Source organism: Asterias amurensis, chromosome 6 (genome assembly GCF_032118995.1).
Source record: "Asterias amurensis chromosome 6, ASM3211899v1".
NCBI classification, from domain to species: domain Eukaryota; kingdom Metazoa; phylum Echinodermata; class Asteroidea; order Forcipulatida; family Asteriidae; genus Asterias; species Asterias amurensis.
The window spans coordinates 8744169-8759993 of NC_092653.1; the positions used below are offsets into that span (position 1 = coordinate 8744169).

Here is a 15825-nt window from a genome sequence, read left to right on the forward strand (position 1 = left end):
GACTACCAGCCAATGGGAGCAATGTATGCAAATCTTAGCCTTTATCGTGCCGGGAAAAAAGAAAATCGCGCACAGAGAGCGGCGGAATCCTTTTGGGTACCAGACTATCTATATTCATTTTCAACCTTTTAACCCATAGGTTCTACATTGTTATGATTTTTAGAAACAACAAAAATAGAGGGCAGTATTTTACATGGGCGAAGTGAACTGTGAAATCAGTCAGAGAAGAATGGTTTAGTTTCCGTTCGTCATTTGTGTCATTTCTATTTTTAATTTCGGGCAGAATTTAACAATTTCGTGGCATTGTGAACAATGTCGTGATGATAACGCACACTCTCTTGCACGATTAGATTTGATAAGTTTTGATATATGTGGTTCGTCTTGGCCGGGGAGAATTTTTGAAAAAAACGGAGAAAAGTGTGTCTACATTTTGTTTGTGTCACTGCACTGACATTGCAAAAACACAAAAAGGTAGGATAGGAGGCAAATTTTAATTAATTAAACCATTCATTTTAAATAATATATATATATCTAGGTTTTACTAATACTTTGTATAGATTATGGATACATCAACATATAATAGAAGTGACAGATTACTTGAAAACGAAATAAATTTATTTGAATGTTTGTTAATAAATACACTCACACTGTACTACACTAACACAGTCTACACTCCTCTCCTCAGTCATAACAGTTAATTTTATAAAACAAAAAGTTATATTATTTAGGAGTTATTGTATTAATAGATATTTATTTGATGTCTTTTCACACGAACTGCTGTCAATTGTATACGACACGACAGTAGTACAGGGGGCCCGGGTCAGTTACAATTAATCTTAGAACTTTGAGGTTCGTTCCGCTATGTATGTAGATATGTCGGATAACTTTCCATATGGTGCCACCACTTTGTCACTCTTTTTTTACAAAAAGGGATATCTCATTGAGGTAAATTAGATACTATACTATTTCATGATGAACAAGTGGTGGCGCCATACGGAAACTTTTCCGATATGTCTCTTCCTTGCTCTCTATGGTATGTGCTAGCAGAGGGAGTCTAGTGTATTGGCACTATTTGATGGGGCTATATGTAATAGTCTAAGGAAAGGGTACATTACATCAAAAGAACAAAATATCCTGTTGGAGTAAACATCATTAAAGTTCTTCATTGTCTCGAATGAAACAATTACATCAGTTATCGTACTCGTACACATCACATATTATGTGTTTTGATTTTAATTATGTTTCCCAACTGCATTTTTTTCCTCTTAAATCTACTCTGTCTCAATTTTCTTTTACAGTAGACATTCTAGTCAGTGAGGCCTCCAGAGGTCGTCTTCCATGAAGAATGTACACAAGCCACAGCTATCCATACCAGCTTAACGGCAACAACCAGCAACAACAACAACAACCACGCCCACACCCACCCTACCCACCACCAAGGCAGCAGTTTCCAAATCCCTACGCCCAACAGCAACAACCCCAACCCCCGCAGTACCAACCCCCATCCACCCAGCCCCAGCCGCTCTTCCAGACTCATCCTAAGAAAGCTCCGCAACCGCCTACTCAACAGCCCCCACAACAGCCCCCACCACAACCCTCTCAACCACCCCAGTACTCAGCCTTCACCCCTGGCACTCAGCCCTTTACCCAGCCGGGCACTCAGCCCTACTCCCCGCCAGGCACTCAGCCTGTGCCCATGCCACGGTTGCATGTACCACAGCCAGACCCAACACCGCAGACACAGATGCCGGATCAGGAGATGGGAGACCCGAGGTTTGTGGAGCTGATGAGCTTCAGCACGGAAGAATTGACAGGGTTCCTTGAAGATGATGACAAAGTCAATGAGATGGTCCAAAATCTGGAGGAGGTATGGTACACTTTCCATGTGCTCAGTTTCTGTATAGCAAGATTTGTCTGTGTTTAGCGAATTTGTGAGCTAATACATGCCGTGACGAAATTGAACCTTGGGGCCTGAAATTAAACCCTGGGGCCTGATTTCATAGCGCTGCTTAGTTTCTTATTGTGCCAGCTGTGTGTATGACCTAACACCAGTCTTCTCCAGGGAAATGCACAACCATTGTAAACCATTTAAAGACAAAGTAGTGGATTTCACAAAGAGTTAAGACGAGTCTTATCTCGAGTTAGGATGAGTTACTCATCCTAAATTAGGAGTAGCGTTTTAAGTTTTTAATATCTCCTAGCACTTGTCCTAAGTTAGGACTTGTCCTAAGTTAGGACTAGTCCTTAACTCTTTGTGAAATCGACCCCTGGATACCTTCAGTAATTTTCATAGACCAGTCTTCTCACTTGGGGTATCTCAACATATGCATAAAATAACAAACCTGTGTTAATTTGAACTCAATTGGTCGTCGAAGTTGCGAGATAATACTATAAGAAAAAACACCCTTGTCACACGAAGTTGTGTGTTTTCGGATGCTTGAATTCGAGACCTCAAAATCAAGTTCTGAGCTCTTGAAACCAAATTCAAATATTTTAGTGAGAAATAACTTCTTTATCGAAAACGAAGTTATTCTTCAGAGGGAGCCGTTTCTTACAATGTTTTATACTATCACCATCTCTCCATTGATCGCTAAGTAAGTTTCTATTCTAATAATTATTTTGAGCAATTACCAATAGTGTCCAGTGTCTTTAGCTGCACAGCTTTCACTCTACTGCATAAAATACTTCCAGAAAATAACTTTTCCAGAAAGAGAACTGTACATAGGCCTTAAATTTATATTGAAACCAAATCAACAGAAACTACTAACACACAAACAATCACAGTGGTTGAGTTTTGGTTTTTGATGTGAAAAGTTGCTGAAGTTTTCTGAGTATGCAAATCAAGGTACTCAAGGCTCTGAGAATATACAAACTTCTAGAAAGATAGGTTATTGCAGTGATAAATTCTGTGACCCAATTATTTAGCACCTTATAAGGGTTTACAAGGTGCTACGGCGCATTATCTTTTGAAAGAGATAATGACTGTGAAAAGAGCTGGTTGGTGTATTCTGAACAGGTCAACTACATGTAGTTTGCTCTGGTCATTATCAAAAAACTTATTTGAATATCTTGTATATATTTCAGGTGAAACAAAAGAAACTTGATAAGGAGATGTCGATTGCTGAGAACAAAAGCCTGGCAGACTTTAACCTCTCGAGGGAGCCACGCCTCACTGAAAGCCGGTCTCAGTATATCATACGACTACAGGAAGCGCAGAAATGCAGGGAGTCACACATGCTCGGCAAGGCAAAATTAGGTACGACTTCATTTGACGTCAATGTTAAATTTAGTGTTACAATTTTAAGCATCTGTAGCATAAATTTGTCGTTTACCACCTTGACCATGGCCCAGTTTCGTGGCTCTGCTTACCACAGAAATCATGTTACCTTTATCTACTTATGGGGTTAACAGCAATTTTCTTTGCTAGCTGTGTATTCAAGTGAAAAATGCTTAAGCAGAATTGCTTACAATGTATCATATGAAATCCACTTATGTTTAAGCGTGTATTGCTTTGTTTAAGAACCCAATGGAAATAAGCCTAATATATTGGCTTTATTGGGTTATCCTTGATTTTTGTGATTTTTTCTAGTGTTGTATTTTGGATTATCTCATATCATTGTCTTTTCTCTCCTTGTTGTGTATGTATTTTTGACATGTTTTTATCCAACTAAATTCAATCAACCAACCAATCGATCAATCTGCTACTTTAATTACAAACTCAAATAGCACAGAGTGGATGTTTTTTCTGCAATATTCGGTAAGTGCTTATAAATCACACAGCAGTGTATTGATTAAAAATACTATTCATTACTTTCTGTGTCATCCTCAGAATCAGTAAAAGATCAGACGTCTTTGGACACTGCGCTAGCCTTGCTTCAAGCTGCCACTGCACACGCAGAAGAGGATTCAGAAGTAAGTGAAATTAGTGATATAAATTTCTCCTGGTAATTAAGACTAGGTATTGTTTTCCTATAACCTGACCACTGCACCATTGGCATGTTCATGGCTGAGTCGTTAAAGCCAGTGGACACTTTCGGTAAACAGTATTGTCCAAGGCCCACACTTCGTGTATCACAACTTATAATAAAATAACAAGCCTGTGAAAATTTAGGCTCAATTGGTCATCGGAGTCGGGAGAAAATAACGGGAAAACCCACCTTTGTTTCCGCACGTTTCACCGTGTCATGACATGTGTTAACTATAAATCCGTAATTCTTGCTATCGATAATTGATAATTGTTTTACTGTTTTCTCAAAAAGTAAAACATTTCATGGAATAATATTTCAAGAGAAGTCTTTCACCATTACCTTCTGTAAACCCTGTAAGTTATTTGTAATTTTGTGAACTATTGGTTTTTTTTCTGTTCCGAAAGTGTATAATGGCTTTAAGAGCACCGGACTCAAGCTATGATGTTTCTGATCAGCAGAGTGTGGGTCCGAGTCCTGATTGTGGTACTTGGTCCTTGAGCAAGATACTATACAATGTCCTTAGAATGGGACAATAAGCTGTAGTTCCATTAGCATTGTTAGTGCATGGGATGTGAACGAACCCAGAACACTTTACATTGTACTCAAGAGATTGTGTTCTCTGCATTGTGCCTCTTGCACTCATCGTTGGAAACTGAGCTCATTATCAATCTACATATTTTTAGTAGTAGTACTACATGACAATTGACAGAGCGTTCTTTTCGATCTAAGATTAATTTTGTAAGTGCTTATTTCTGTAATTTAAAGATGCTCTGTCAGATTTTTGGCCCCAAACATTAAAAAATAGATTTTTTTGAGTGAATGGTATTTCAAAGAGTATCACCCGCTCTAACGAAAAAAAGTTTAACTTTAACTTTTAATGGTCAGGAACCATGACAAAAATTTAAAACGTTTCTTATAAAACACATAAGAATTGGTCACGTAATATATTGTCGGGATCCCGACAAAAAATCATTTTGAGCATATTATTTCACTGCTACTAATAATTGGCGGACTTTTTCGAGCAATGGCTCAAATGAAAGCTTGTAACTTTCTCGACCCCCATCAAAATACCTATTGACTTTTAATTTAAAACTTTTGGGTCAAATCGGCCAAAAATCTGACATAGTATCTTTAATTACTCTGTGTTTTCCCAAGTTTTGTGAAAAAGTCCACAGTCAAATCATTTAAATGAGTTTCAAACCCACAACCTTTGCAAAACTAGAGCAGATGCCTTACTGCTAAACCATCGAGCTAGCCCGATGGCTAGAGGCTTTTTTTTTTATCATGACGAACCACTCATCAAATCCCTATCCCTGCCTTTGTACACAGGAAGTTGCAGATGAATTCCTGAAGGGGGACATCACTGTGGACGACTTCCTTGAGAAGTTTATGCCAAAGAGACAAACAGCTCACTTAAGACACATCAAGTCAGAAAAGATGCAGGAGATATTGACTAAGAGACAGCAGCAGCAATCAGCTCCTCAAAGTATGTCCAACAAGTTTGTTTTTTTAGTGTTTTTTTAAAGCATTTTTAGAAACCTTACTGGTATAGACAATGTGACCTGTGACATCACATGTTTACAAAATTTAATATTGCTTTTTGTTGTTTTCCAGGTGGAGCCACCCAAAATTCAGCAATGCCCCCATACCCAGCCTCACATCATCAGCAATATGCACCCCAAGGTAACCGGCCTTACGCACCCCAAGGTACCCAGCCGTACGGGTACCATCCCCAGAGACCAGCACCGAGGCCACCTGTATCATACCCATATGGGGGCCCTCAGTATGGACCAGGGGCACAAAGAATGCCAACATTAGGACCATACCAACAGTAAAGCTCTCCTTGAACCATGGGGTAAAACTGGGTACCATTTTGGCACCTTTTAAGAGGAGAACCCGTGAAAGGCCATCTGGGTACTTTTGAGGGCCCTTTGTTAGACTCTATGAGCTAAATGGCTATCGACATGTATTATATGTCAGCTGTGCTCACCTTGCAACCCATATTGGGTACCATGAGAACGCCATCTGGGTGCCAACTGGGTACCCTTTATTGTGTCGACTAGCTGCATTTCAAATGTTGTATGTTGTTTTGGGTGTCTTGCTCTGGGTGCCGATTGGGTGCCCTATGCACCAACTGCCTGTCATGGAGATCTAGAAATGGGTACTATGTGGGTTACCAATGGGTATATGTACTGTCAGTGCTGTAGTTTTAATCCATTCAGTCGTCCAGAACGTCAATTGGGTACCATCTTTGGTTGCCACACGGACGTTTTGTTGGGGCTTCAAAGCATCCATGAGAGAGCAAAGCCAAAGATAATAAAGAGGTTCCTTAAGTCTATGGCAAAATGATTCAAATTAATGGGTTCTGTAAAGTGGCGTTTAAGAAAAGAAATAATAGAGAAAGTTCAAGTTGAATCACACTTCTGCTGACAAATTCAACTGTATAACCAAAAACCAGGGATAAATCTTTTTAGAAATATGGCTGAATGAAATTTTTTGGTAAAATTCCTACCTGCAAAAAATATTGTTTATATTACTGTCGTCATCTTCTTGTCTTGCACTGTGGAATCTGAAACTACATGTCAAGATAATACATTTCAGGTTATAGTAAGGTTTGCGGTAACACCATGTAATGATAATGTCAAATTAAGTTGGGCTGGTTCTGAAAAGAACTGTTGGTTTCAACTGGACGTTTCATGTTATAAAAGAAGTCTGGTATCGTATTATATCTGTTGTTTTCTCCCCGTAATGTACCCCTTTGTTAAACAAACTGTGCAAAGGCATGTTTTCCAGTCTGAATGTAAACGATTATTTGTTAACAAATATTTTTGATAGAAAGTTGTAAATTTTTAATTCCTGCTAGCTCCTCAATTAGGCCCCAATTTCATAAAGCTGCTTAAGAAGAAAATATTGCCTGACAATATTTTGCTTAGCAGAAATGAGCAGGGTACCTGTCACAAACTGTACATGTGACATGGTAGTTTGGCTGGTAACCTTATTCTGACTATTTATATCCCCTCAATTGGAGTTGAGGTTCCAATGGTAGCGAGTATTCAGCCTTTGTTTGAATGACAGTGCAATCATATAAAGCATTATCTTGTTGATATATCGTTGCAATTGCCTCAAGCACAAAGTTTCCCTGACTTTCAGCACCAAAGCTGGTGCAGTAGCTTTACCCTAAATCACTCCTTTCATAGCTCTCAGCCATCTCGTGCTAGAAACTGATTATTCTGAGAGTCTATTGCAAAAATCACTGAACGGCAAGTCAAAAAAAAATTGTTTTGTTTGTTGCATGGCGCCTTATGATTAACTTGTGGCAACTGTTGACCTAATTTGATATGTTGGCCATTGTCAACAATTAGACCAAATAATACAAAACATGTCTGTAGTTTTGCCCTACAAACTATTATCAGCCAATGAAAGGTCTTCCTTTGACCATGCGCAAACGGCCCAACTAAAAAATGTCTGTTTCTTATGAAATCATTTTTGGAAGCGTACTATGTACGGATATGAATATAACATGTCCTCCTCTCTCAGCCTCTTTTTACACTATCATTCTGTTTTTATGGCAAACAGCTTATCTCTGTACTTCCTTTCTCAAAATGTAATTCTTCGAGTTAGGCTGTTTTGCCATGGAAAGGTGTCCCTTTTTTTAGCACGCATTGTCATGTGTACAAGGTCTCTTGTTTTGTGTACATGCATGTCAGTTTTAACCCCAGCTTGGTCCTGCATGAATATTATTCCTTACTGGTTGGCTTTGCTCATACTGTACTACATGTAATTACTAACTGCCATTCAATGCACGTAAGCATTACTCATGTATCATATTGTATAGCTTCTACATGTTCTAGAGTCAAAATATTCACATGTCAGCCAATAATTTAGATAAATTAGCAGCCTTGTCCATTGTTCTTTTCACAAAACCATAAGCCAGGCACGTAACAGCTTCATGTGTCAATGTACATGTATATCAGTTAAGTTTGCGGTAACACCACATGTAATCTACTTTGCTGTGTAGATTTGTTCTTGAGAACTTGTCTTTCTATTTATTCTAAATGCTGTAGAGAAGAATTTCAGAGTTCAGGCATGTCAGGGGACTACTTAGTTCTGAAAAAGAACTGTCCTGCTTATTAAGTACTACCAGATGAGGTAGGAGGTAGTGAATTGGCCGAATTACTTCTTTCGCTTAGTTGATTGAGGGTGATTCACGTTATTAACCTAACCTCATGCCGTGGAGTGAATTTTTAATTTGTCTCAGCCTGCTCTAGTCATCATCAGGAGACTGTCTGAATATACATTGATACCTCACCCTGCAATGCCTCAAAACCCATATCGTGTGGGGTCGATAAAGTTTTGCACCATCATGGAAAAAGCTCAGTGAACTCCATGTGCACACATCCCTCTCTCCGGAGTGGCATGGATCTGTGACCTGCAGCCGATCTCACGAAACCCTAGGATTAATCCTATCTCGAGTTAGGACGAGTAACTAGTCCTAACTTAGGATTAATCTTAGGATTTACATGTCACAGTGCATGGCTGGGACTCGTCCTTAGTCCCAAGATTAATCCTAAGTTAGGAAGAGTTTGGTGACATCAACGGCAGGTGAGGCACTGTTACTGCCAGAGAACGATCAGTTTAAGCAGCAAAAAGATATTTTCCGGGAAATAGCCCAACCCCCTTGGACAAAGCGGAGGGTTCTGTGTGCATCGTTAGTTTCATGCGTGTAGTATGTACCTCCATTACTATTTGTATTATATTTTGCCAATTTTTAATACCAGAGAAGTACAGATTGCAACTTTGCAATGTTAAAACTTTTTTTTTAATGTGAATAATAAGTTTACACAATCACACCAAAGCAATTTCTTGAACATCAGCTTATTTTTATTCATCCATAGCTATTAATGTGAGGTTTTCCTGAGCTAAGTTTTATATTATTCTAGGCATTATCATTTAAATATCTAATGTTGTTTAGTATTTTTTCCCTACATTTTCAACATAGAATTTCAACAGACATTTGTTTTGTGGAGTCATCTTTGCTTAGTTGATGATTACAATGAGAAAGGACAATTTTTTGTTTAAACTTAATTTTGCATCTCTTAACATCACCTGAAAGCTTAAGACATTTTGACCTAGGTTGTAAGACCCCACAAGTCTCTCAAATAGTTAAGAGTTTCGGGGAACCTTGTGCTGCTTCTCATCTAATGTACATGTACATTGCTTTAAAGTGTGGTGGAAAAAAAATCATGTACTGGAAGTGGTGCTAACGTAAAGTGGCATTGTCTGCTTGTCTCCTTGGTACCCAGCTTACATGGTTTCCATACACATTCTAAAGTTTGATTAGAAGTCCGCTCGTCTCCAGCATTCTTCCCCCTCAGGGCGCAGGGAGTGAAATTCCAAGTCTCTAAACCATTTTTGTAATATCTGGGCTGAAAAAATAATATTTCTTCCGACTCGAAACATTGTGTCCCTTTAAAGGGACACATTGTCTTTGATTTGGCACTTTGGGCTAAAGAAAGCATTTGTTATGAAATGAATATGGCTGGAAAGATGTTTTTAAATATAATGATAAACACAAATATGAGTCAACAAAATGGCGAACCACACAATATCAAGGTATATTTATGTGGATCATTATATATTTAAAACATCTTTCCAACCATATTGATTTCATGACATGCGTGTTATAGCCAAAAGCACCCAAATACAAGTCTTTAACTTGAAGAATTTGTGTGACCAAAGAAAGTGCTTTGTTTTAAATGCTTACCTTGTTTTCAAGGTAAGCCAACCTGGATGGTTTGTTATGTAATCATTTTTAATCAATTGCATTGCTGGAATTGTGGTGGTATCAGTGCTGGAATTTTCAGTAAGAAGAAATGCTTTTGAGGAAACTTCGGTTTAATTGCAGTGCAGAATTTTTTGGGTGAATGTATCATTGTATTTACTTGATTAAAATGCATGTATCATGTACAGTAGAAATATGGGATTGCTTTATTTATAATGAAAACTTGAATGAAACTCAAAAGTGTAAATAAAACATAGTATTCCTGACTTTTACAAGTGTGTTACAATCTTTAATTTTCTAAAAGAAATTATTTTCACAATTAAAAATAGTGTAATTTAAAATAGTTTTAGGTATCACCCTGTACAATAATTTAAGATAAATAATTATTTAAATGCAAAAGACATTTATCACACCATAATTGTCAGATTCCCTGCAACTTTGCATGCAGTAACAATGAGACCACAACAGGGACCTGACTATTTCCCATTCCATCCCCGGTTTGATTTCGGGCCCAATTTCATAAAGCTGTCAAGTATACAGTTTTGCTTAGGACAGAAAACTATTGCTCAGTAAAAACAGGTTACCAGTTAAAATATCATGTTATGTATGTTACTTTAGACCGGTACTCTGCTTATTTTTGCTTACCAAATTAACTTGTTAAGCAAGTTTTTTTTTCTGCCAGAAACATCTTTATGAAATTGGTACCGGAGTTCATTGGATTAAAGAGTAAAATACAAATGTTTGTGGTCAAAAAAGCCCATTGCAAAGCACTCACACACCACACAGATTCCAAGAGCACAGTTATTTGCAGTTGAATTGTTGGAAACTCACTGGAAAATGTTACCAAGATAAAGAGAGATAATACTGCAATTTGTAAAAACAAAACTTGTATGATGTGCACAAATTAATGGGTGTGCATATGTATTGTGCAAACATTTACCACATCATCTATCTTTCATAACTACAGTGAATGATATTAGAATGATCAAGGGAGGTTTGCATAAACACCATGTGTAAAGGCCGAGTCACACTGCAGCGATAACGAGAACGATAACGACGCCAAGAGAACGCATTCTATTGGTTGAATGAGCGTGTGGGTATTCTGCGTGGAACAATTCAACCAAGAGAACGCATTCTCTTTGCGTCGTTCTCGTTATTGTTCTCGTTATCGCTGCAGTGGGACCGGGCCTTAAGACGATCAGAGCATACTGCTGATCGAAATGTCAAGTTGTACAACACCGGGGCAGATTCAACAATTCTCAAAAGAGATTAGGTTTGCGGTAGCACACATGACAATATTCCCACCTTGCAAAGTTTCAAATCCTACTACATGTAGATATTTTTTATTGTAAGAGAGTCTGAGAAAGACCCCAAGTGAAAGGCTGGGGGGGGGGTAGTTTTAAAATCCTCTGTTGAGAACCCTTCTCCCCATAACCCGAGTACTCACTTTCAAATTAAAGTTACACAAAATAATTAAGAAGTGCAGGGCCCAATTTCTAAGGGCCCCTTATCATGCTTAAATGCAGACGGTTTTGCTGAACAATTTTCTGCTAAGCACAAGTAGGCAGGAAACCAGTCGAGTGATTCTAGGGGCTCAAATTTGTCACTGGTTAATAGGCCCAAGGCCAATAGTTTCAGTGTTTTCCAGTGAGAAGTCTGGTGGTCTTTAAAGTAACTCTTTGAAATTGGCCCTTGGAGTTGGTTCTCGATAGTTCGGTCACATGATTTGGAAACTTAACAATACAGCTCCTCGTCAAAAGTCTACCCCTGCAGCGAGGCAATCGAAACACTGTTAAACCACCGGGGTTTTTTTTCAGAACAATCATCACACCTCTAAAGAAAGATCGTTGATGTACATGGTCATGGAGTTCCTGCAAACCGTACTACATGAAGATTGTATTTCCACCGTGCAAAGTTTCATATCATGATAATATTTATCAGTGCATTGTGATTACTTGCACTGGAAACAAACTCTCCAAGTCAAACTGTTGCGTACACCACTGCATATAATCCCCCGAGTTCAGCTGAAACAGCCTAAAAGGTAACATTATTTATTTGATTTATTTTAATTGCATTCTCCTCATTAACAATGTAGCTATTATAAGGACAGTACTGCTTATCCCAGCAACCATCCACACTGGGGTCTGCGATCGATCTTGTTCTTTCTTCATTTCTTCAGCCCTCCTCTTTCGCTCTTTGCGTTCCCGCTGTTCCCTCTTCAAGGCCTCCCCATAATGAGCCTTGTAGAATTCATCAAAATCGTACATCCGTTCCCCAGCGGTGTTATAATAAACACTGGTGTTCTGACGAGGTTTAGTAGATTCAGTCGCCTTATGTTTCTCCTTCACTTCACTGTGGAGGTCTCGGTGGGTGAAGACGCCTCGATCATAGCGACGCCTCAACGTAACATTCCCGAGGACGCTATAGGCTTCACTGATCGCAGCAAACTTCTCCTGGGTGTCTTTACTGCCCTGGTTTAGATCTGGATGATAAATCTTGGAGAGTTTGTAGTACGCAGCTTTAATTTGAGTCTGTGTGGCTTTAGGCGTGATGGCTAGGATGTCGTAGAGATTGGCTTGACGCTCGGCTCTCTTGTGCTTGTGGTGGCGGTAATCACGCGTCTGGTACCACCAACAAAATGGAGCTGTACGGCGGGTAAGAGTCAAAAGGTTCGTCCGATGACTACTCCAGCGACTTGTTGTCCAGCGTGACATCCTAGTGGCAGAACTCATGACTGAAAGGTCAGGTTTATTCTAGTTTTCAAAGCTGCAATAATGGAGAAGAAAAATAATCTCAATCAAAACATAACTTGGTTTTAATAATAGGGTACGCAGATGTCCACTTAGATGTAAACTGTACAAACGCAAGAACAGTCCAACCGTTACCATGGAAGTTAAAAAGTCCAATCTGTATAAAGTAAACTTTCTTTGTTTGATTCATTTACTTATTTTTTGATCGGTCAGTTCTACCTCCCTCCATGGTCAGTTTTATTATAAAATTAGCAGAACGTTTTTTGGGGGCAATATGGATGGGGCATGCCATGCCATGTGTGTGAACCAAATTTAGGTGGTGAACTGTTTTTTTTCAACAAACAGGCAGTAAAAATAAGATTAAACTGTAATGATCGAAGATGAAAGCGCCCTCTTCAGTTCAGCTACGGTACGCGCGACCCTAGCTCACTAACTACAATGTTTGTAACCCAAAGAATAACAATTAACAGATTAAATAGTAGACCCTAATAGTACTTACTTGATTATACCATTAATGGCAACCTTATATATAAGGTCAATTAATCGTGCTCTTTCCTCCATTCGAAAATTTACAGATCAATTCTGTCTAGTAAAAACTCTCCCACATCATCAATTCTTCAACAAACATTCAATCCATCCGGCAGGCTTGTTTGTTCGCGTAATATAAAATTACTCAACTTAATGGATTATTCTATTCATGTAGGATGTACGTGCGGTTTAATATAACATTGTATATCGGTATGGAAATTAAGCTAAACACGTTAATTGACAGTTATTTGTATTTGTTTTATTTATTTTCTGTATTCATTATTGACAACTATGTGGTAAATTGATAAATAAAACAGGTGTTTATTTACAAATTTACTAAAAACACCCCTACACAGGAAAAATAGAATGATCCACTGACATTTTACTCCCTGACCAAACTGCAAGCGAGATAAACAGAACAACCATAGAGCATTATAATAAATAGGGTAGGTGTATGGTGGCCCTGAAGGGACATCGCATATCGCAAACGTGTGCGCACACGTATGCAATGTCGTGAAACAATTCGCGAACATGTGCGCACACGTATGCAATGTCGTGAAACAATTCGTGAATATGTGCGCACACGTCTGCGAATATTATTTGCGATGTCGTGAATTTTATTGCATACCATGTTGCATACCTTTGAATAAAATGTCTAATGATCTGGGGGGTTTGTTTCAACAGTGAGATAAGCGGTAGTCATTGCAGCAGTAGTCATTGTTGTGAGGCAAGCGAGGCGTGTGGTTGTCCTTGGCCTGGTGCCAAGTTCCTGGGTATACACATGCTTTACAGAGGGAGCCTGCTGTAGCGCCACAGTACTCCCTAGATCGGTAACAAATTATCCACAACTATGACATCATCCTAATGGTATGCAACATGGTATGCAATAAAATTCACGACATTGCAAAACAAATAGCACTCGTGTGCGCACACATTCACGATTTGGTTCACGAAATTGCACACGTGTGCGCACATATTCACGATTTGGTTCACGAGATTGCATACGTGTGCGCACATGTTCGCGATTTGTTTCACGACATTGCATACGTGTGCGCACATGTTCGCGAATTGTTTCACGACATTGCATACGTGTGCGCACATATTCGCGAATTGTTTCACGATATTGTATACGTGTGCGCATATATTCGCGATTTGTTTCACGACATTGCATACGTGTGCGCACACGTTTGCGTTATGCGATGTCCCTTCGGGGCCACCATATAGATGGCTATATAATACATTGACTAGAGCGCTAACTCCCCGTCATACACGCACTAAGGTTTTGAAGCCGTGTGGGCGCATCCATTTTTATGTATAAACCAATACAAAAGCTTGAAATTTTGTACGGCAATTGTACGGCTATTTGCATGATAGTGCGTTCGTTCTTTTTTATGTGTCATCGAAGCAAAAAATGCAGCAAATGTGAACGCACAGTCTGCTGATCAGCATACAAACTGCGAGCGTCATGTGCGTCATGTTTAAAGGGCGCGTATACTTGTTTTAGTACGTCAATCAAGTCGAAGTTACGGTTTTCGTGGCGCCGACATACGCGAGTGGACAGTCGCGTACGTAAGCGCACACATGGCAATTCCGTACTCACGCAACACATCAAACATGTCTGCGCTCAGGGTGGCTTCAAAACGCAGAACAAGTTAGCGCTCTAGTCAATATATATAGCTCTATGAACAGAACAGACGTATGAAGCTAAACCACGAACTACAACCATGCACGTTCTATGGTAACTGCCGCTGGTTCCCTGTTTCTCATTTGGTTTATGAACAATGTATGTGCTGTTGGAACCAGTGCTTGCTTAGTCTCTTGTCCGTGTCGTTTCCTCTTCATCAGTCAAGATGAGAATCATGAATATTTGTTATCAATACTAATTTATTCCGACGACCCGTGGCGTTTTCTCTTCAAGGCGGCTGCGGACCGGACGTAAAGAGCAGGGGGGGGGGAGAGAGACGATTGCTAAAAACATCACCAAGATAATGGATTGGCATCAGTAGGACACTTTACAACCATACACAAGTCAATGGGAAACTACACAACCATACACAACACAATGGGAAACTACACAACCGTACACAACTCAATGGGAAACTACACAACCATACACAAGTCATTGGGAAACTACACAACCATACACAAGTCAATGGGAAATTACACAACCGTACACAACTCAATGGGAACTACACAACCATACACAAGTCAATGGGACACTTCACAACCATACACAAGTCAATTGGAAACTACAAAACCATACACAAGTCAATGGAAAACTACACAACCATACACAATGCAATGGGAAACTACACAACCATACACAAGTCAATGGGAAACTACACAACCATACACAAGTCAATGGGAAACTACGTAACCATACACAAGTCAATGGGAAACTACACAACCATACACAAGTCAATGGGAAACTACACAACCATACACAAGTCAAAGGGAAACTACACAACCATACACAAGTCAATGGGACACTTCACAACCATACACAAGTCAATGGGAAACTACACAACCATACACAAGTCAATGGGAAACTACACAACCATACACAATGCAACGGGAAACTACACAACCATACACAAGTCAATGGGAAACGACACAACCATACACAAGTCAACGGGAAACTACACAACCATACACAATGCAATGGGAAACTACACAACCAAACACAAGTCAAAGGGACACTTCACAACCATACACAAGTCAATGGGAAACTACACAACCATACACAAGTCAGTGGGAAACTACACAACCATACACAATGCAATGGGAAACTACACAA

General features: G+C 39.3%; 2 protein-coding genes across 3 annotated transcripts; one reads left to right on the forward strand and one right to left on the reverse strand.

The window, feature by feature from the left end:
• Positions 1-224: 224 nt before the first annotated feature.
• Positions 225-10016, forward strand: LOC139938348 (uncharacterized). 2 transcript variants are annotated; one of them, XM_071933809.1, is made up of 6 exons: positions 225-471; positions 1299-1867; positions 3085-3256; positions 3830-3912; positions 5298-5454; positions 5583-10016. In XM_071933809.1, exons 2-6 carry the CDS (start codon positions 1346-1348, stop codon positions 5801-5803), a joined length of 1155 nt encoding a protein of 384 aa, XP_071789910.1. In that variant the 5' UTR covers positions 225-471; positions 1299-1345; the 3' UTR covers positions 5804-10016. The 2 variants fall into 2 exon arrangements, with proteins under 2 accessions (XP_071789910.1, XP_071789911.1); XM_071933810.1 differs by having other exon boundaries at positions 1302-1867.
• Positions 10017-10154: 138 nt separating this feature from the next.
• On the reverse strand, positions 10155-13138 carry LOC139938349 (dnaJ homolog subfamily C member 30, mitochondrial-like). Its single transcript, XM_071933811.1, has 2 exons — positions 13000-13138; positions 10155-12516 (listed from the first exon to the last, which is right to left on the reverse strand). The coding sequence occupies exon 2, from the start codon at positions 12480-12482 to the stop codon at positions 11811-11813; it is 672 nt and encodes a 223-aa protein (XP_071789912.1). The 5' UTR covers positions 12483-12516; positions 13000-13138; the 3' UTR covers positions 10155-11810.
• Positions 13139-15825: the final 2687 nt, after the last annotated feature.